Source organism: Odocoileus virginianus, chromosome 28, assembly GCF_023699985.2.
Source record: "Odocoileus virginianus isolate 20LAN1187 ecotype Illinois chromosome 28, Ovbor_1.2, whole genome shotgun sequence".
NCBI lineage: Eukaryota > Metazoa > Chordata > Mammalia > Artiodactyla > Cervidae > Odocoileus > Odocoileus virginianus.
Genome location: NC_069701.1, coordinates 22,839,021 through 22,861,845, shown reverse-complemented (window position 1 = coordinate 22,861,845; position 22,825 = coordinate 22,839,021). Strand labels below are relative to the sequence as shown.

The window sequence follows — 22,825 nt, the reverse complement described above, 5'->3', positions numbered from 1 at the left end:
GAGAGGAGCACACAGAAGAGTTCCGGTTGTCCAGAACCTCTTTTTATACCTGAGCCCCATACACTCTGGCTTAGCCCCCTGCCCTGTTGCTCAGACAGATGTGCCCTCGTTCTGCCCGGTTCTCTGCAGCCCGCTTTCAGTCGCCCGCTGCAGGAAGCTGTGAGCCACCTTTCTGAGCAGCAGTGATTAGCCCAGCCTTCAGGCAACAGAGTCAGGGACTCAGTCCCAGGTGCCTCTTGTCAAATAGGGTGTCATGGAAAAGGTGGCATTTGGGATCAGACAATAAAGATTTGAATCCCACCTCTACTGCTTCTCGTGTGACCTTGAAAAATTACTATTGCACCTTAGTTTCTTCATCTGTAAAAAGGGAGAAATGTTGCATTATTTGAAGACATTAAATGAGAGGACTACTCTGGCATAACTGTTTCATTCCCACCCCAAACCCTGTTCCCATCTCAGTGGCTTTCTGCACCTGGATTACCGAGGTGCCCTGGGCTGATACTATGTGTTGATCTGAATTGTGGATTGGGAAGTCAGAGAGATACCAGGATGAAGAGGTGGTTGTTGAAAGCAAAACCTGCCTCTCCCAAAGAGGCATCTTCGTGGAGAGGATGGCCTCGGCACCCCAGGCATTGGGGAGGAAAGCAGCCATGGCGGGGACACCCACATTTGACACCCCATGGCAGAAGAATGGCGCAGTGCCCTGAATGGATGTCCTGGATAGAACACATGTGCCCATAGCCTGATTGTGTACCTCTCAACTAAAGGAGTTTGGCAGGAGGCCAGGTGGGGAGGGGGCAGATGTGAGCTGGGGCTGCAGTGAGACGCGCTAGACCTGCCTGTGCTTCTCCTGGTCTGCAGAACTGCAAGGCAGATGTTTGCAGACAGGTTCCATGGCCTCTCTCTAGCTTCTTTTCCCTGCCTGGCCCATTCTGTGTGCCCCAGATCTGGGGATACAGATCCCTCTCCCAGTGACTGTGGATGGTGTCCATGAACCTCTCTCGGAGAGGTCAGGGTCCCTATTGAACCCTAGCCTCAGGTTCTGGGTCTTCACTTGGTGTCTTATCAATGGAGATGTCCACATACTCAGATACAACCACAAGGTGTCATGTGGTGACTCCAAGGTAGGTGGGAAAGAACTGTGGCTTAAACTTACTGTATACCAGGAAAAACCATCATCGTAATGGTGGTGGCAGTGACCATGATCACTGATGAGTGCTTTACACATATCAATTCATTTAATCCTTCTAGCAAGCAACTATAGGAGGGAGGTACTGTTATAAACCCCATTTTACAGATGAGAAAGCTGAGGCATTAAGTGGTTAAATAACTCATCAAAGGTTACATGGTTGGTAAGTGGCAGAGCTCAAACCATGTGGTCAAACACATGCAGTCTAATTCCAAAGTTATCCTCTTTTCAACCACTGTACCCACCTCTATTGCCTCTCTTCTTAATCTTGCTCCAGAGGCCCAGGAGGTAGGTGTTACCTCCTGTCATAGATGGCATATTGTTGTTGTTTAGTCACTGAGTCAGGTCTGACTCTTTCTGACCCCATGTGCTGTAGCACTCCAGGCTCCCCTGTCCTTTATTGTCTCCCACTTCAGCTCAGTTCAGTTCAGTCGCTCAGTCATGTCTGACTCTCTGCGACCCCATGGTCTACAGCATGCCAGGCCTCCCTGTCCATCACCAGCTCCCAGAGTTTATTCAAACCTGTGTCCATTGAGTCAGTGATGCCATCCGACCATCTCATCCTCTGTCATCCCCTTCTCCTCCTGCCTTCAATCTTTCCCAGCATCAGGGTCTTTTCAAATGAGTCAGTTCTTCACATCAGGTGGCCAAAGTATTGGAGTTTCAACTTCAGCATCAATCTTTCCAATGAATATTCAGGACTTATTTCCTTTAGGATGGATTGGTTTGATACTCTTGCAGTCCAGAGGACTCTCAAGAGTCTTTTCCAGCACCAAAATTAGAAAGCATCCATTCTTTGGCACTCAGCCTTCTTTATGGTCCAACTCTCATCGGTGAAACAACTGAGACTCAGAGAGGTGCGGTGACGAGGCCAGATCATCTGTGGGGCTCTTTTCACTTCACTGAAGGACTTCTAGGAGAGCAACCGAAACCTTGACATCATCTCTTACCTTATGGGTAAGAGGGAGGAGTATGCGTTGGGGGCACCCAGGTCTTTGCTCACTGCCCAACCCTGCCACCTGCACACTGGCAGGCAGGAAGGAAAGCCCCAACCCTGCCTTTTTGCCTTTCAGACCTCACCCCAGCATCACACCCACATCACTTCTCCAGGAGCCATGACGGCCTCGACAGTCTAGGTTCTTTCCTGCTAACATAGCACTTGCCTCACTTGGTGATTATACATCCATGTGATTGTGTAACTATTGTCCATTTTCCTGATTACATTGTAAGTTCTATGACCAAAAAAACCTTGGTTCTTATTAACATTTTTTTTTGTATTGTAGTGGTTTTTGTCATGCATTGACATGAATCAGCCATGGATTTACATGTATTCCCCATCCCGATCCCCCCTCCCACCTCCCTCTCCACCCGATCCCTCTGGGTCTTCCCAGTGCGCCAGGCCTGAGCACTTGTCTCATGCATCCAACCTGGGGTGGTGATCTGTTTCACCCTAGATAATATACATGTTTCGATGCTATTCTCTTGAAACATCCCACCCTATTACTAGTGATTAGCATGCTGTCTGGCATTCAGTGGCACTGAACTATGATTTAAGTAAATGAATGAATGAAGAGAGCACCTACAAGATTCTAGACCTGCACCAGGCCCTCTGCTCCCATTATCCCACATCTTTGCAACAACCCAGTGAGCTAGTTAGCATCATTCCCATTTTCCTGATGAACAAACTGAGGCCCAGAGATGACGGGACCCTTGATCAGTCAATAGGAAGTGAAATCAACATTCACATATGGGTTTGCCTGACTCCACCCCAGTCTTTTCGATTCTTCTCGTCACTCAGAGAAGAACCTGGAAACAAGAAGCAGTGATAAGGGGGGAATTCCTTAGCTGTCCAGAGGCTAGGACTTTTCACTAGGACCTTCACTGCCAAGGGTGTGGTTTCAGTCTCTGGGTGGGGTTTCAGTCTCTGGGTGGGGAACCAAGATCCCACAAGCCACGTGGTGTGGGCAAAAAAAAAAAAAAAGAAGAAAAAAAATAGCAGTGATAAATAGCCCAAGCTTCTGCTCTAGGGAAAGCAGAAGAAAATGGGTTTGTGGGTACCAGACAGGATTGAAAGTCAAGAATAAAGGACCAAAGTCAAAGAAAGAGCTAAAATGGTCATGGGAGGAGATTCTAGAAACCTGTGTTTGATAATTCAGGAGGAAGTCACCCACGAAGACCCCAGGTGCCTTGGAAGACTGGATTTTCCATTCTCCAAACTCAGCTCTTCAGGGTCTTTCCTTCTACCTTGGGAAGGATAAAACCTTAAGAAGCAAATGACTGTGAGTAGGAATTCATTTGCCATCCCCAAATTTGAAGACAGTCTTTGTGGAAACAAGGAAGCCAGGGTGATATGCTTGACAGTCTGCTTTCCAGCCTTAGGGAGTCTGAGTGTGTTAGATTCATATTTGATGCATGTCCAGACTGCCTTGAGGAAAAAATTTTGATAAATATATCAGTGCATGTCTAAAATTCTTGCACAATGTGGATCTTCAAGAAAGACGCCAATTTTTTTTTTTAAAGACTGAATGGTGTCTTGCCCCATTGTTTGTAAAACCATCTTTCTAAGCCAAATAACAACAATAATAAAATCCTTGTATATTTTGTTCTTTTCCACCCTTCAAGCTCTGAGGTTTTATTTGCCTTGGGTTGGGAGAGCGAGTGGAAATCAACACAGCTGTTTATGTTTAGTGGCTTCCAATGATCTCAGGGCGCAAAAGATCCTCACGGGTGTCTCTGCTTTGTTGACAGTTTTGAGACCAGCTTTGAGCTCAGCCAAGGGATAGTGTGAACGAGAATTCCTTTTTACATGTGCCCAGCAGGGTTCATTTCAAGCATACTGGGACCTACTTTCCTCTCCATCTTCTCTCCTTCTGCGAGATCAGGACTGTCTTCAGGCTAGCATCATGGCTTATAGAGACAGTTTGGTAGGTCAGTCAGAAAAGGATGGATTTCCTAGTCCTTCTGCTCAGGGGTGGTCTTGGCATTTCTGCAGAGGAGGATTCTATTAGGAGCTGCTTCCCTGGAAGAAAAGGAAAACAGGGAGGGTGTCTGGAGTAACTGTTCCTGGCTGTCTTAGAAGGAGGGAACCCTGCTTGTCAGTGACTTTATATAGACACTCATCCCTCAGCAAATGCAGGGGGTTAGTTCCAGGATGCTCTTGGATTCCAAAATCTTCAGGATGTTCAAAACCCTTATATAAAATGGCGTAGTATTTGCATATAACCTACACACACCCTCCTAAGTAAGTCATCTCTGGGTTACTTACAATACCTAATACAATGTAAATGCTATGTAAATACTATGTAAATAGTTGCTAGGGCATGGTAAATTCAAGTTCTGCTTTTTTGGAACTTTCTGGATTTTTTTTTTTTTTTTCCATCTGCTGTTGGTTGTATCTGTGGATGCAGAACCCATGGATGCAGATGGCCAACTGTATATAGATCTTATATATTTATATATATATACATATATATATATATATATATCTAAACTGGATTTAATTGAACTAGATTTGAATTAAAATTGGATTTTAATCTCTCTTTGAGACCTAACAAAGTTTCTATCTGTTTGGGAGATGATTCAACTCCTTTACCTGAAAAAGCAGAGGGCAGAGGTGGATGTAAGCCAACTAACTTCCCTATTTGGCACAAGGCTTGGCTCCTTATAGCTCAGTTGGTAAAGAATCCGCCTTCAGTGCAGGAGACCCCAGTTTGATTCCTGGGTTGGGAAGATTTGCTGGAGAAGGATAGGCTACCCACTCCGGTATTCTTGGGCTTCCCTTGGGGCTCAACTGGTAAAAAATCTGCCTGCAATGTGGGAGATCTGGGTTTCATTCCTGGGTTGGGAAGATCCTCTAGAGACGGGAAAGGCTACCCAGTCCAGTATTCTGACCTGGAGAATTCCATGGACTGCGTAGACCATGGGGTCGCAAAGAGTCAGACACAACTGAACGACTTTCACTTCACTTTGGTTCTCTGTAGAGGATAATGAGCGTTCCTTGAATAAATAAAAGATTCAAACAAGTAAAGATGTTTATTTGAAAAAATGCAGGAAAATTCCCATGGAAAAGTAAGTTAAAATCAATTATAATTCCAACCCTTTAAAACAGTGATAGAAAAATAAGAAATGACTAGTCCCCTAACTTGCTCCTCAAAAAATAACTACTATTAGTAGTGTGATGTGATGCCTTCCTTCTCTTTTAATAAACATATATATCTATACATTGTAAACACACAAATACATTAGCAAATTTTAATGGTAGCCAAAGTGAAGTCCAATTCTTTGTGACCCCATGAACTGTAGCCTACCAGGCTCCTTTGTCCATGTGATTTTCCAGGCAAGAATACTGGAGTGGGTTGCCATTTCCTTCTTTCCAACCCAGGGATTGAACCCGGGTGTCCTGCATTGTAGGCAGATGCTTTACCGTCTGAGACACCAGGGAAGTCAAACATGTATGTAAATAGTAGCCAAACATGTATGTAGATAATAAGATAAATATCCCCATGACATATACATTTTAAATAAAGGAGAAAGAATGACAAAATACATACTGAAGGGCTACATGATTGTTTTTTTGGTATCCACTGTTGAGATTTTTTTCATGCCAGCATACCTTTTTCTGAGCATAGACTGTAAAGAGTTAACCGTGCTCCAAGCTCTCCTCTGAGGGCCCTGAACCCTGGGCAGCACCACCCACCTCTCCCGGAGCCAGGAGCTCCTCTGTAGCAGATGCTCACCAGGCTCTGAGACTGGGGCAGAGGCAGAGGGAGGCAGGAAGGCTCACAGGAGAAATAGTAACCGAAAGAGGATATGCGGTGGAGGAAGCGGCCAGAGCATCCTCACTCCTTGCCTGGGGGTCCGCACTGACCAGCGGTCAGGCTTCTTGATGCCGTCTGCATGGCTGACTCTCAGGCAGCATTTGGGCAATTACCCGGTTGCTCTGGGGCTGCACCAGCAGCTAGACTGGCTGTGTGTGTCTCTCTCAAAAAATAGACCTGGCACAGAAAGTAACAGAAGGCCTGGGTTTTTCCAGATTGGCCGTTCACATTGATTGAAACTGTCCAGGTTTTTGCCTCAGTCACCCCCCACTGTAAAATGTTGAGGGAGCAGTCTTTGTAGCATTTCTTGCAGTGGCACTTTTCCATTTGCCTGTAGCCAGGAGCTGTGTGTGTGCGTGCCTATTGTCGCTTCAGTCATGTCCAACTCTTTGCAGCTCCATGAATTGGGGCTCCTCTGTCCTTGGGATTCTCCAGGCAAGAATACTGGAGTGGGTTACCATACCTTCCTCCAGGGGATCTTCCTGACCCAGAGATCAAACCCACATCTCCTGCATCTCCTGCATTGCAGGCAGGTTCTTTACCCATTGAGTCACCTGGGAAACACCACCCAGGAGCTTTACTAACAGAAAAATGCTTGGGCCCCATCCCCAGAGTCTGATTTTATCCGTCCAGGGTGGGGCCTGGGCAACCCTGTTTTTTTTTTCAGTTCTTCAGGTGACTCTCATGGACAGCCAAGGCTGCAAAGTCAAGTGTGAGAACCCACAGATTCAAAGTCATCTGAGTTCCTGCTTACAAGACAAATACACAGATTCAGAATTCTAGGTCTGTTAGGGGTGTGTGATTAGGGTTCTGTTCCATTAACCCTCAGTGATTCTTAGGCTTTTACTGGAGTGTAAAATCTACTATTTGTCATTTATTTCCCTGTTTGCTTGCCCTGTTCTCTCAATTTTTCAGCTGTTGAAAAGGGCAACCCTCAGGCTAGAAACAGTGGTTGCATCATCCTTTGAATCTTGAGAGTAGGGGCTGAGCACTTAAGTTTTATTTGTTCCCTACCATAATGCCCAGGCCCTGGCATATCTCTCAACAATTTATTGTTGCCTCGCAACAATTTATTCATTGATGTCTCTCAACAATTTATTCATTGAGTTAATGATTGAGGCATACCATAGCCGATAAGTGAAAGTACACGTTGCTCAGTTGTGTCTGACTCTTTGCGACCCCATGGACTATACAGTCCATGGAATTCTCCAGGCCAGAATACTGGAATGGGTAGCCTATCCCTTCTCCAGGGGATCTTCCCAACCCAGGGATCGAACCCAGGTCTCCTGCATTGCAGGTGGATTGTTTACCAGCTGAGCCACCAGGGAAGCCCATAGCCAACAAACCAATAGTTTACTAAATATTTGTTTGACATTTAATCAGGGCTATTGCTTTGGGCTTCCCAGGTGTCTCAGTGGTAAAGAATGTGCCTGCCAATGCAGGAGATGCAGGTTCAATCCCTGGTTTGGGAAGATCCCCTGGAGAAGGAAATGGCAACCCACTCTAGTATTCTTGCCTGAGAAATCCCATGGACAGAGGAGCCTGGTGGATTATAGTTCATGAGGTCACAAAAGACTTGGACACAACTTAGCGACTAAAACAACAACAATTGTCTCAAACCCTTGTAAACATGCACACATTCACACATACTCCTTACATACCAGCCCTGCAAGTGGGAAAACCCACAGTCTCAAAATACAACCCAGGGATCACTGCTGGGCATACAGATCTGCACACATCCATCTATGGAAGAAGGTAGATTAGAAGCAAGTTCAGGGAGTGGACAGCAGACTTTCTAAACAGCTCTTCTAAGGTTTTTACCCCAGTTTTCCTGCAGTCTGAGATGGGTGAGCTCTCAATTCAGCCATAACCAAAAGATAAGCATTTTGGGCCAGCAAGAGATACTATTGTAAGTTGCCAACCCATGTCATAGAAAACTAAGGGAAAGTACATATTTGAGACTAAGCCTTTCTAACTTTTTTTTTACTCCCCAATAAACCCAAGAATGCTTTGCTTTTTATATTATTCTGGAGACTTGCAATATATCCCTTCATAATTTATAGTAGGGGTCTCCAAGAGCCTGTTGATTCTTTCCCCAGGTCCCTGCTTTTTTTTTTTTTTTTTTTTTTTGTGGTAGGCTGCGGTTTAGATGTTTCAGTCTCTCTTAGGACTGTCTTCTTGGGAGGTAAGCGTAGCCAGGGGTCTTTAACGCAGATAAAGGGTGGGTTGATGGGGTTGATCATCTGCAGATCAGCCCTAAAGACCAATTTACACTTAACTAATCACCAGTGTAGCTGGCACATCCTGACCTAAGGATAGTTCTTACAGCCAGAGAGGTGCCAAACTCTTCAGATTCTGATTCAGTGGTCCTGGGAGCTTTGGCAATATGTTTCAAATTGGGCGGTTTTGAAAGTTGAGAGGCTGACAGAAGAAAAAGAGAAGGGTTGTCAAGGTTGGGATTTAAAATAGTGGGCTATCCATGATATATATAATTTTTTTAAAATAGCAATAAAAAGAAACTTGGATAGTGTGTTCTTTCCAAAGCAGTGTACTGCATCCTAAACCAGTGACTCCTTTAGCTACCAGTGCTTGCCAAACTTATTGATTTCAAATGACTTCATTCATGTTAACACAGCATCTATGTGGAAGGAGTAACTTTATAGGACATTTTTATAATTTGTGATGATCTTTTTTAAGGCGGAATCTTGCAATTATCTCTTTTGCCTCAGGGAAAAAAGAGCTTTTCCTCCCATGTCTTGCTATAATGACAAAATTATTTTGCTGTAAAGAAAGAAAATGAGGGGAAGACAGGAAAAATATAAAGGGAGATGAAAACTGTTCCAGGAAAGAGCAAATAAAATTATTAAAGGGATGTGGAGGCTGGGAAAGAATTTGGAAATAGACTAAAAGATTCACTTGTTTTCCATCAAGAAAGATGAGAAGTCATTGGACCTTAAGTTAAATAAATCACACAAGTTAAGGTGTATGGTCATATATTTACCAACTCCTAGAGTATTTGGAAAAGATACTTTTAAAAAAAGAATGCACTGTTTTTCAGATTAGTACATACTTGAGGGTCTCAGAATCCAAAAAAAATGACCTTGGTGCAAATATGATTTAAATGGGAAATCCAAGATGGCAAATACATGGTATATACGTCACTATGCCCATCCATTTCTGTACCCATGACAGACATTATTAATTGATCACACTGCTGTTTCCAACTTAACTAGATATATTCACCTTTGGAATTCCATTCAGCACAGGGTGACAGAAAGTCAGTTAGCTAGAGATGACCCTTGAGATGAACCCATTTTGCTACCTATGATTTAGTTTACTACACAAAGTGTGAGCTCCAGATCACCAGCATGGGTGTCACATGGGAGCTTATTCTGAAAACAGAATCTCAGTCCCATTCCAGACCTACTGAATGGAATCTGTATTTTAGCAAGATCTCCAGTAATTCTTATGTATATTAAGGTATATTACATATATTAAGCAGAGATATCACTTTGCCAACAAAGGTCCTATAGTCAAAGCTATGGGTTTTCCAGTAGTCATATGGATGTGGGAGCTGGACCATAAAGAAGGCTGAATGCTGAAAAATTGATGCTTTCAAATTGTGGTGCTGGAGAAGACTCTTGAGTGTTCCTTGGACTGCAGGGAGATCAAACCAGTCAATACTGAAGGAAATCAACCCTGAATATTCACTAGAAGGACTGATGCTAAAACTGAAACTCCAATACTTTGGCCACCTGATGTGAAGAGCCAACTCACTGGAAAAGACCCTGATGCTGGGAAACGCTGAAGGCAAGAGGAGAAGGGGACGACAGATGATGAGATTGTTGGATGGCATCACTGACTCAATGGACATGAGTTTGAGCAAAGTCTGGAAGATGGTGAAGGACAGGGAAGCCTGACAAGCTGCAGTCCATGGGATCACAAAGAGTTTGACTCAACTTAGTGACTGAACAACAACAATATATTAAAGTTTAAGCAGCCCTGAAAGAGCACTGAATGCCTGATGCATTCACCAGAATCACTTGGTTAAACACTTGGTAAACCTAGATCCTTGGGCCCCAACTTCAGGACTTTTGGTTTATCAGATCTGGGGTGGGGCTTATCAAACAAGCTTCCAGGTGTTGATGCTGCTGGTGGTGATCTGGGGACCACATTTTGAGAAAAACTACATTAAGGCCATGGAAATACTTTGGAATATCTCCATAATCTTTAAAGTCAAAGACTGCAATATATTTCCATAACTCTTGCTACATCTGGCAGAACCAGAATTCTGGATAGGAGAGGCTCCAAGTTTTAACAGAGCATAGCATCTCTGTGACTTTATGTACCTGGATCTAAAGGCTCTCCCTCTGGTTAATTGCCACTGGCATCATGCACTCATCTATCTGATAACAATCTGGGTAGCTATTCTGTCCACAGCATTGTACTCAATGCTGAGAGAATCTAATGCAGGTTAAAAACACATTCCTGACTTCAAGAGGCCTTCTCTTTAAGAAGAAAATAAACATGAAACAATAAACAACAAGATAGCATCAGATAGAAAAGGGCTGAGTGCTAAGTAAGTGACACGGCAGACTACATGTAATTTAGAGGGAGGAATACCTGGAATTGCATACAAGACTGTGTGCAGTTCAGCCTAATTAGAGAAGAAAGTTGCTGCATAGAATGGATGGAGATAAGATGGGAGAGGGAGCAGGCCAGGGTTAAGAGGCACCTTCTTATTTCTTCATCCTGTTTTAAGAGACTATCTTAAAACTTTGAAGTTTCCTCCTATCAGGATAACAACAAATCAATGCTATCAACATTGAAAATTAGGCTACAAGGTGGGCATACTGTGAAAAACCTGTATCTCAGAGACAGAGAAGTGAAACAACTTTACGTAGAGATGACTGGAGGGTGGCGTGGGGGATGCGAGTAGCAGTAATTTAATAATAGGGATAATAATACCTAACTTCTACCGGTCTTTCACATTGCCAAAGTACCCGTGCTACAAGACTGTAATGAACTATCTCATTTATCCAAACAATAGCAACCCCCCTCGTCAGCCCCCCCCTCCTCACTCCCAGTAAGAACCGAAGCTTTGTAAGGATGTATCTAAGTCAAAAAACCTCCCCGATTTAAATCCAGGAAGTTCTATGGAGGCGGGGGGCGGGGGGGTCCCTCATCTACGAGTCGCGAGGGGTCTGGCCTGCCTGTGCCATCTCTTCCAGCTCTCTGCGAAGAACCCACAGAGCACCTAGGACAGGAGAGAAATCCTCGAGCGAATTGAAGTCGAGGAACCTGTAGGGTCAGTGCGTCTGAGGCGCAGACAGGGACGGGCTCCTATCCGAAACGCAGCAAGATTTTACCCCGAGCCCGGCCGGGGCCCTGGAGCTTCTCCGGGCTTCCTCCGGCCACTCTAATTACAGTATGTGGTAGGTTGCGAGGAGGAACCGTCTGAGGTCGGCAGGCTTCGCGGGGGTATTGTATTTGCCTATAAATACTTCACATAGTTAAGTGAAATGTGCAGCCTTTGAAAGCTGGAGAGGAAGCCATTCGGAGGCCCCCCGGCCCGCCTGGAGGAGCTGGCAGAAAAGAGAAGAAATGGCTGGCGCGTCCTTCACGCGGGAGCCTAAGGAACCGCCCTGCCCAGACCAGATGGGGGGCCGCGGGGCTGCAGGCGCGACTCCGGAAGCCTCAGACCGTTAAGGTGACCAGAACAATTTAAAAAAGGAAACAAACTTCCCCGGAGCCTTCCCCGCGGGGCCCCGAGGCGGGCGCTTGCGTTCGAAACTGCATTTTTCAAAAGGATTTCAGGACGCGGGGGGTGTGGGCCCGCGGGGGAGCGCGCGGCCAGAGCCGCGCTGCAGAGCGGCCACCAGCCCGCTTTGTACTTGCGGCCAAGCGCGGCCCCAGAGTTTCGGCGGCGGCCAGGGGAGTTGAGGCCACGCCCCCTTTGCAGGGAGAGCCGCGGCCGCCGATTGGCCCGCCGCCGACCAATCGGCGCGTTGAGGCGGCCCGGGCTGTCAGCGCGCGCCGCAGCCGCGCGGGTCGCAGCCTGTCCTCCCCTGCGCGGAGCCCCGCAGCCAGCGCAGCCTTCCCGGGAAGCGCGGCTGCCGCTCTCGAGCGCTGCCTTGCCCTGCCCTGCCCAGCCCAGCCCGCCAGCCGCGCGTCCGGGTGCCCGCGCCCCGCGGCCACAGCCTTGCTGCGCTATAGCGCACGGAGCATGTGCAGACCCTCAGGCGCCGAAGTGCTCTCTGCCCCGGGGGGCTTCTGGTAGCGGTGACTGACTGTCACACCTAAAGAGACCTTTCGGGGGCTCTCGTCGCGCCTCTGCGTCGCGGGGAGACACTGCGGTGCTTGCGACCAGAGCGACAGCTGCCTCTCGCTGAAGACGTCTTGGGCTGCTTGCGCCCTCCCTCTCTTCCTCGTATCGCTCCTTCCCTCCCCTTCGCTGTTGCTAGCCCCTTAGCTCGCCGGCTCACACCCGCAGCCTCCCCGGAGCGGGAGGCGTGGGTCCCCGCCACCCCTCTTCGAGCGGGGCCTCCTCACTTCGGAGATGCAATGACAAGTTAATATGGGCGTCCAAGCCTCGGGGTCCCAGGAGGAGAATCGCAAGAGGCAACAGCTCCCGAGCACCCAGAACCCTTGAACAGGCCACCCAGGAGGGGCGTGAGACCCGGCAGCAGCATCCGTCCAGGTGGGACCCGCTGAGCGCAGCGCGATCAGTCCTCCGCTCGGTTCCCGCACCGCGAAGGCCAGCTCGCCGGATTGCTCCGAGATCCCCGACCCGGGGATTTTTTTTTTTTTTTTTTTTTTCTTTCCCTCGGCTGGTGGTGGGCGCCTCTCGGGCCGAAAGCCCGGCGCCTGCTCTGCTGCCCGCGCTGCCTTTAGCGGTCGCCTCCGCCGCCGCTTCCAGGGACGTGCTGGGAAAGCCGAAGCCCCGGGAGAAGATGCCGGCCATCCTGGTGGCCTCCAAAATGAAGTCGGGACTGCCCAAACCCGTGCACAGCGCCGCGCCCATCCTGCACGTGCCCCCAGCCCGGGCGGGCCCCCAGCCTTGCTATCTCAAGTTGGGAAGCAAGGTGGAGGTGAGCAAGACCGCCTACCCTAGCCAGATCCCCCTGAAATCGCAGGGGCTGCAGGAACCGGCGGGGGAGGGGCTCCCGCTGCGGATGAGCGGCTCGGTGGAAAACGGGTTCGATACCCAGGTGAGAGGTGCTGTGTGCCGGGGGCACTGTTCTGATGGGAAGGGTGAATACTTTTTTGAGGGTGGAGGTTGACACGGCTGGAGAGGGGAAAGTGCTACCCTGTGGGCTGAGAAGGGGACCGTTCCACTTAGGCCAGCAGATTGGGGGTTGCGCTCGGAGAGTGGGCTGGCCAGTGGGTGTGGCCCGGCTGACCGAGGTTTGCCTTAAGGAGCTCTGCGAGATCGGGCTGCGGGCTGCCTGCGGCTTCCTTCTGGGGGCGCGGTGGGGTGGGGCACGATCAGGGTGTCCTCAACAAACCATGTGCCACACTGGAAATGTCAGGTTCTGCATGTCGAAGGGCTTGGCCCCAAGAAGACAGTGTTTGCTGCAGCGACTGTGTGTCTGTCGGTTCTGCAGGGATTCTGTCCGTGCCAAGGAATTGTCCAAGACCTCGTTGGGCTCCACGCCCCTCTGGCCTGGCTGCAAGATCCAGGAAGAGAGGGCTAGGGGTGGCAGTGTACCTGCTCCCCTGGGCTTGGAGATACCCGGGCCTGCCCCATCCTTTGGGCTGACAGCATGCCAGGCACGGTGCTGAGACTGCAGTAGTAGTGCCCGGTGCGCCGGCGGAGGCAGGCAACTGGAGACTCCTAGCGTCTCGGCTGGCTGTAGCGATGGGGCGGGGGTGGCTGCCTCGGAATGGCGGCCCGAAGCTAAGCCCCTCCTTCCTGGGTAGTAGATCCCGGTGCCGGTAGCCCGGGTGACGGGGATGCGGGTGTGGGGGTGGCTTGAAAAGAACTGATGACTTCTACCTTTCCAGAGCGAGCTCGCATCACCCCTTTCGGCTGGGTGACAGGCCCTAGCCATGCCATCTCTTTTAAGGAAATCAGCAAAGGCCAATCCGGTTCTCCTGGCTTCCTGCCCTCGCTGCTCCTTCCCCCCCGCCCCCCTTCTCCTGGTAGGAGGGAGCACGGGCATGCTGTATTTTCTTGGCAGTTAGTCAGCAGGGACTTTTGGGGACAGGCCGACCTGACGGATGTGACTGTCCCAGTCAGGAGAGGCGGAAAGCCAGCGGGGGAGGTAGTATGGGGCTGGTGTCAGGGAAGTGGCAACAGACCAGCTGACCTTTTTGGCACTTAATCTCTGCTGACCCTGTCTCCACCTTCTCCCAGAGCTTTCTCTGATCAGAGGCTAGAACTCAACACATTCCTAGCCTTTCTGATGGAGGAACTGAAGCTGGAAGCTAATTGTAAGCAGACTTTTGGAACTCTGGGCTGGAGAAGGCCCTCAAAGCAGATTACGTTCCCACACCAGGCTGATAAGCGTGCCCCTTGCTGCTGCACTTGCTAAACATTTTTGGAAGCTGACAGGTTTGAGTGATGGCGTGTGGGAGGAAGGCAAGATTTCCCCCCTATGCTCCTGGGCCTGTCTCTGCTATAGGGTTCTGTGCTCTGAGCTCTTTTTCTGCCATTCATCACAGGATTTGTTCAGTGGTCTCTGAAACAGGAGTGAGCCAGGGGGGTGTGCTCTTGTGAGGGTGTCCCCTCCATCCTTGAACTGGGGGCTGATGGGGTGTGGTGGGGTGCGATGGAGTGAAGGCAGGAGGCCAGAGCCGTGACCCGGGATGTGACACACACCCTCCAGCCTGATGAGGAGGGCCCGAGGAACGAGGGCAAAGTGGACTCTGTGATCATTGCGACCAGGCAGCTGTCCTACCGCTGTCCATTTGACCTTTCACTTAACACACAGGGTTGGAGGGCTTTCGATGGGCAGGCTCCAAAAAGGTGATTCATCACCCTCTTTCCTGGAAAAATGATCTTCAGCTGCTGCCAGAGGGGCTTGTGTGGTCCGGTTCCCTCAAGGCTTTCCTTCTCTCCCCCACCCTCGGCCCACAGTCCCTTGTCTGCCCCCACCCCGCCTCCCTTGCCCTCAAGAGGGCCCTGTGTACTGACCAGGATGGGGGTCTGGATGGACTTTCCAGTGGGCTACCTGGTTTTGACAGCCTGCCTTTTTTTTTCCCCCCTACATTCATGGCCAGGCTTCCTGGCAGTTCTTCTTTGTGGCAGGTGCAGAGCCTTGTTCTCATGGCCTCGCCCTGGCATCAGAGAATCATTGGCAAAAGGGGTTTTCCTCTTTGGACAAGTCTTCTCCCTCTGGGCCTGACACCGTGCACGTGTACCATCCAGGAAAGCCTGTCCATGCAGCTTGAGGACAGGGTCAGGCTTGGTAGTCCCAGATTCAAAACCTGATATTTGTCACTAGAAGATGCTCTGGGGATGAGAGTTAAGTGGCAAATTATATCTTGGGGCATTTGACTCCCTTTTTTACTCAGGGGCTTTTACTAGGCTGGGCTGTGCAGTGGTCAGTAGAACAGGCTTTAAAGTTAGGTGGATAGCCCAGGTGTCCTGCCTCCACCATGTACAAGCTGGTGACCTAGTCCATTAACCTCTCTGGGCCTCAGTGTTCCCATCTGTAACAATGGGCATTTAACAACCACTCAAATTGTGAGAGGCTTAAGAAAAATAACATTTGTAAAGTGTCATATACACCTGTCTGTATATATACATAAACATACATCATAGATACATATTTATATACATATATAAGTAAGATATGTAAAGCCCAGTGTCTGGCAAATAGGAAACACTGAATAAAATGAGCCGTTTATATTGCTAAACCAAGAGATGGGGTATTGTTGAACATAGATCTAATAGCCTCTCAGTGAGAAAAGGCGTAACTTACTCTGTCAAACCCTTGAGAAGGTATCATTCAGTTCACAAGGGTTCACAGAACATCTGTCACATACCTAATGCAGTGCCAGGCACGGTGGAAAGATGAGGGAAGTGCCTGACGTGCCAGACTGTCTTGTATGATCTCGTTTCATCCTCACAGTAACACTGAAAGCAGATATGACTTCCTGTGACAATAATTTCATATAACATCTTCTTCAATGACAGTAATAATGGCAAGTCATCACATAGCACTTCCGATGTGCCAGGAATTATTCTAAAAGACCTCATTTGATTCTTACAACAATCCAATGAGATATGTGTTACTATTCTCATTTTACACTTGGGAAACTGAGGCAAAGACTGGGTTAGTGACCCCATGAATAGCAGGAGTAGAATTAGAACTTGGACAGCCTGGTTCTGGTCTCCCTGTTCTTAACCAGCATGCTATAGAGAGAAGATCATAGGGACTTTCCTGTTACTCACGGGCCCTGACTTATGAGACCATTGCTCTAGCCACTGAACTGGATGAGTAAACAGGACTCGGCAAGGTTGAGTGACTCTCTCCAGGTCATCCTGCTCCAGGGTGGCAAGCAGGGAGTCCAGCTCCGGGTGGTCTGGCTTGCAGGGTGGTGGTCTTCCCCGTCTTCATAGCTGCCTCCCTCTTTCATGTTCTGGTGGAGGTACAGGGTACATTAGACATGGTCTGGGCCTTGGAGGCCTTACAATCTAGGTGGGAGGCATAACTGATGCACTGAAGACATCAGGGCACAACACATAAAGGGCTGGGAGGGCTATTTAGGGCTGGAAGGAAGGAAAAGGCCACTATGGCTGGAGAAGTCCAGAGAGCCTCACAGAGGGGGCTGGAGATGGTGGGTTCCAGAGATGGGCAGGCATAGCTGGGTGGGGAGGAGAGGGGGTGAGATGAACGTGTGGGGAAGGGGGAGGGGCAGGGCATGCAGTGGTGCAGAGCAGGAGTGGGTGTAGCCACAGGGAAGCCACAACTTCACACAGCAGGTGATGACTTCGTATTTAGTATCTTCCTTTCGAAAGGTGAGCATGAGCAAAGAACAAAGGCTTCTCGCAGTTGAAAAATTGGAATTGCCTGTTGTCTTCCTGGTCGATAGCAATCCTGAGCATGAGGGTAGTTATGGAGAGATGGTGTCCATAAAAGAGCTGGCTCATAGCAGACCCTTGGGAAATGACAGTGATTATTATTATTAGCTTAAGGTTCAGAATCTCCGACATGGTGTGATATGGGGAAAGGAGACAGTTCTCATGGCTTGTATTAGGCAGCAACTTATTTCAGCCAGTGATGGCCCATTCTCCCCCAAGCCTGTTCTCCATCTCCATCAAGTGTGAAAAGACCTGATGTAGCCAGCAACTAGCTTTTAGGTGCAGCGCCACTGTCAGCTCGCCAAGCCCCTCACCTTGAATCTCTCCTGCAAACCTATAGCTGGGGCTTGACCTCCAGAGAGAGGAACTGTTCTGCAGCCGCATATCCCTCCCAGGCCCCCCTCCTGGTGCTGGGATACCTGGGCCTCCCCCCAGGAATGAACATTTATAGCATCTGCTCTGTTAACATGGCGTATGAATTATGACCATGTGCAAAGAATTGTTCTAGAGACCTGCTCTGTGTTAGTTAAGAAACCCTGTCCGACCGACCTTCAGATAAGGAATGCTCATGAGCTATTTGAGGAGAGCTTAGCCTATTTTTAAGAAGCAGTTGCAGAGAGAATAAAAAAAAAAAATATATATATATATATTTATGTAATACTTTGATATTTCCTGTTTTTAGGAGCCTGGTGTTCAACTTGCAGCTCACTTCTTTAAAAAAGTAATTAGAAGTGATGGAAATCCTCTGTGGGTGTTTTAGATGTGTTTTTTTTTTTTTTAAAAAAAAGCACAGACGAGGCCCCCTGGGAAGAGAATGCAGCTTCAAGCTTGCAACCTGTTGCAACTTTGCCCCATTGTGTTTTGATTAGAATCCTTGCTCCATCATCAAAGTTGATTATGGATTTGATTAGTGCATTTTTCTGCTATTGTGTTATTCCCTTTCTTCTCTTCCTCAGTTCTTGGAGGAGAATGTGTAGTATGGTTATCTGCCAACATGCAAGAATGTTTATAGTTCACGTATTATTGCTTATTTCATGGGTTAATTTTCTGAAAACACTTTAAGGGTGGGACTGGTGGCTCATATAGAGTATCATTACGTGTGTATATATATGTGTGTATAAATACATCAACTTCTGGATATGTGTATATACACAAATACACACACATATACAAATATATACACATGGAACAGCTTAAAGTAATAAGCACATGTAAGCACACACACATCAAAGGCCAGACTGGAGGAATTACAGCCCAATTTCCAGCTTTCAAAATAGCTTGATTTGCTCCCCACTTCTCGTACTCCCTTCCTTGGTGACCGAGATGGAAGAACCAAGTCTTGGTGTCCCTTTTATTCATTTATAAGATGTAAGAATGTAGCCTTGAGAGAGGTGTTTTAATTAGGCCTAGTGAAGCTCTTGAAGCCAGTCTGCAAAAGCTGAAACACCTAGTGAGATTTTGGACATTTGGGTCCAAATGTCACAGATTCTTAAAATCAGTCTCAGCAGCAAGGAAGGGAACAGGTATGGGGCATCTGCTATAAGCCAGGTAGTACGCTGCAGGGATTTATATATATATATATATATATATATATATATGTATATAAAATTTAGTTTGAGGCACAAGAAACTGGGTAAAATGTAAAGTGGCCCATGAATTTCATAGATGATGAAGCCAAGGCAAGTTACCACTTGGAGGCAGTTTTTGTTCACATTTATTGCTTTATTAATATTTGGCTGCTCCAGGACTTAGTTGTGGCATGTGAGATCTTTAGTTATGGCATGCAGACTCTTAATTGTGGCACGTGGGATATAGTTTCCTGACTGGGGATTGAACTTGTGCCCCCTGCATTGGGAGCATGGCGTCTTAGCCACTGGAACACCAGAGAAGTCCCTTGGAGGCAGTTTTAAAATGGTCAGTTAGGCTTAATTGAGAGACAGACCTGGGTTCAAATCTAGGCTTTGGGCAAGTTAACATCTCTAAATGTAAGTGTCTTTATCTATAAAGCAGAAATCATGATTCTTATACGTTGTCCGTAAGGATCCAATGAGATAATCCTGGGAGGTTGCTGACACAGAGCCTGGTATGTAATAAGCAAAGAATATGTGATATTGCCTATTTTTATTACCCAAGGTCAGAGCCAAGTTTGGAAATCAGATCTGCCTCATTCCAAGCTCGTGTTCTTTCTACCCTACCTCTACCTCTCAAGTGCATGGTTAATTATATGGAGAACAGTTGGCTTGCACTGTGAAAGCAGAGAGCATAGCAGAGCTTTGATTAGATGAATGGAGAGCAAGAGTAAGTTAAGAACAGTGTCCTCTAAATGAGTCATGTCCAGAGCTGTGAAGTGAAATCTTCACATTTTGGTTCCAAATGTGCCATTTCTATAGCACTAACCAAGCTGAGGGATCTGCTGCAAACCAAACTTATGGGAAGCCTCCTTTGAACACCCAATCTGAACTGGCACTATCAAGGCGGTTGAATGGAACTGGCCAATCTGATTGCGCTGCCTGGGACCAAGAATGGAACAGTCCCATTGACTTGGCTTCAGAATGGCTTCTCCTTGTTCTGAAGGCAGAAGGAAAGCCCTCTTCCCTTAGGGCTGGCGTGATTGTGGTGGGAGCTAAAGCTTGTGATCAGGTTGGTCATTAACGTGCCCCAAGGCATGGCCGGCTGCCCAATGGTGTTTTACTAATAGCCACAGGGCCACTTTCAATGGTGACTCTGTCTCTTGGTCACATTGTTCAAAGAGATGGACAATGTGTTCCTGGAATGTCTTGGGCAGAATGGCTCATGTGATTTTGGGAACAAAACTGGGTCAGGCTTTTGTGCTTCACTCCACACAAGTGAGTGACAGCTAAAAGTTTTTGCAGGAACCCCAAGTCGCCCACACAGAACCTAAAGAATGATTCATGACTTGGTGCTCCATTTCCCAAGGAAAACAGACCCTCTCTTGTGTTTTGCAAACAATGGCCCCACAGCTTCAGAATATTTTCTCTCTCCAAGTGAAACTTCAGTACCTTCAGTGAATTTTGGTTTGTAGGTGTGGGGGCTGGGTCAAGATAATGGGGAGGTTCTTTTGGAGCCTTGGAACCAAATCAAATACTCACAAGAGCATGATTATAATAATGGGAACTGACACTGACAGCGCATGGTGCTGGACATGCATCATTTCATTTAATCCTCACAACACCCCGTTAGATAGAAGCTACTTCCCCAGGAGAACAGAAATGACAGCTCTGGGAATCAGCAACTCTGGTTCTTCGGATACTTTGCTGCATGCCCTTCGGTAAGTTACGTTTTCTTTTGAGCCTTAGTTGCCTCATCTATAAAATGGGTAGAATGGTAGTTGCTCTACTCTTTTTCTTTGAAGAGTTTTTGTGATTCTTAATAGAGGTGATTATTATGCAAGAGACACTGGCCTCATCATCTTCCACCATTATTACCCTTCAAGGAAACCAAGGGTGAGAGAGGTTAAACTACTTTTCCAAGTAGCATAGCTGGTTAAGTGGTAGACCAGAATTTGAACCCTTAACTGTTTGACCTCAAAGTCAAGGCTCTGAGATAGCAAGTGTGAAAGCACTTAAAAAAAAAACAAAAAAACCTGAAAAGGCGTTGTTAATATGGAATCAAAGTAAACTGCTATAAAATTTCCTTTGACGTGGTATATATGATATCTGGCTCCTCCCCTCTGCCCCAGAGTTTAGAAATATTGAAAATATTCATTCAATATTAAATAAATATTAGCTGCTTCATCATATCAGTTAACCTCTCTGGGGGTTGTAAAATTCCAAGTGCTCTCATGCCCCGAGGTCCAGTAAAGTATAATCACTGTGTAACTGGCAGGGCTGATTCTGGACAGAAGAAGTAAAAATGGGGTATTTAATAAATTGTTGGCCTGCAGAAGCAATCAGATAAATTCAGATTATGGATCATTCTTTAGGACAATGAGCCTGGGATCTTCCAAACTGACAGTGTCATGAAAAACAAACAGGAAGAATATTAAAAGGTAGGTGGAGAACTATTCTAGAAAAGGAGATTAAAAAGACATGACAACCAAATCCAATCAGAGACCCTTGACAAGCAAAGCCATAAATGCTAGAAAGGTCATTTTGGAGACAATGGGAGACACTTGAATGCAGATTGTATATTAGATAGTATTACTACACTGGGGCTTCCCTGGTGGCTCCGTGGTAAAGAATCCACCTACAATGTGGGAAACGTGAGTTTGATCCCTGGGTTGGGAAGATCCCCTGGAGGAGGAAATGGCAACTCACTCCAGTATTCTTGACTGGACAGTTCCATGGACAGAAGAGCCTGATGGGCTACAGTCTATGGGGTCACAAAGAGTTGGACACAACTGAGCAACTGAGCATGATTACTCCATTGTTGCTAATGGTTTGGAAATCGTGTAAGAAAATGTCCATTTTCTTGGAAGATACATGCTGTATTTAGAGGTGAGGTATCTGGTTGTCAGCAACTAACTCCCAAATGGGTTCAGGACATAAAAAAAAAAAAAAAAAGGTGAGTATATGTGCAGATAGAAGGAGAAAGCAAATGTTGTAAAATGTTTAAAACTGGTGAATCTAGATACATGTGCAACTCTTTCAACTTTTGTTTGAAAATTTTCAAAATAAAATGTTGGGAAACAAAAAGAAAGCCTTGGCAAAAGAGTATACATTAGCAATCCCCTTGACATCTGTGGTATATCCATGAGAACATATATGAGGTAGGAGTGTGTGAAGTAAGAGTGTGTGTGTGTGTGTGTGTGTGTGTGTGTGTGTGCATTCACAATATAGAGCCTGGCCAAGTTTGTTTCTCTGGGATCTGGACTTCTTATCTCCATTCTGGTGATAGCGTGAGAATCTTGGCTTAATTCCTCTTTTTTATGAGAATGGTTGCGGAAATTTTATGGAAATCATAAGATCCAAGTTTATTTGATAATCTCTTATAAAAATCTAAGACGTTTCCAAGGTTGAAAGTACAAAAGAGATTTTTTTTAATGAAGAAATTTTTTAAAATATGAAAACACGAGGTTGAATTTTACTCATCGAGGCATGGAGAAGGCAAGGAGTCTGAACAGAAGCAAGGTCCTTCCTTGGCTTTAACCCGCTTTCTCTCCTCACTGCTTAGAATTCCTTTGCCTGGCTCAACCCTTCTCATCCGTTACCCATTCAAGTTCAGGGTTAGTGTCACCTCCTCCAGGAAGCCCTTTGCCACCTCCGTGGTCTGAAGGCAGTCTGTCTCCTGTGTGCTCCCATAGCCTGCTCTGAGCTCCTGTAACTTGAACTATAATTGCTTATTTAGCCAGACCGCAACATCCGTGAGGTCGGGGGTGTGACTCTCATGATCTCTGCCGGTACTACATCAGCAGGACCACATCAACACGTAGTAAGTTCTTGGTTCGTATTCCAGAAGGAAAGAAGGAAGGGAGGGGGGGAGATTAAAGGAAGAACTGAAAAACAGGGCTGGGTGGCTGTTGAGCCCCAGCTGTGTTCACGAGGATGTGGCTCAGCCATATGGCTCCTGGAGAACTGTCTGTCGGTCTAGGAGCTGAAATGAGCACTTGGCGGTGGGTGGCGAAGCATAGGAGACAGAGGGTGAAGCCAGTGTCCAAGCTCTCCAACACCAGGTCTTGGGAAAACTTACCTGGCTGGGTAGCAGGAAGAGCAGATTCCATTACACAAGTTTCCTTTACGTGAGGATGTCTACAGCATCCACACTGGTTGCTCCACTGGAAGGTCTGTCTGGATGTGATCATGGGGGTACAGTAGACTGGAAGGTTTG

The 22,825-nt window shown here is 47.1% G+C and overlaps 1 protein-coding gene across 8 annotated transcripts in view; it reads left to right on the top strand.

The window, feature by feature from the left end:
- Window positions 1–22,825, top strand: part of NAV2 (neuron navigator 2) — a 783,526-nt gene that overhangs the window by 353,036 nt on the left and 407,665 nt on the right. For 7 of the 8 annotated variants that reach the window (XR_011484330.1, XM_070457298.1, XM_020910136.2 and 4 more), the window contains exon 1: window positions 12,073–13,217. The exons of the other annotated variant lie outside the window; for it this stretch is intronic. Coding sequence is in view for 6 of the 7 variants with exons in the window: in XM_070457298.1 (XP_070313399.1) it covers window positions 12,960–13,217 (258 nt within the window). In the remaining variant the exon portion in view is untranslated. Of the gene's footprint in view, window positions 1–12,072; window positions 13,218–22,825 lie in introns of those variants that run through there. 8 annotated transcript variants of the gene reach the window in all.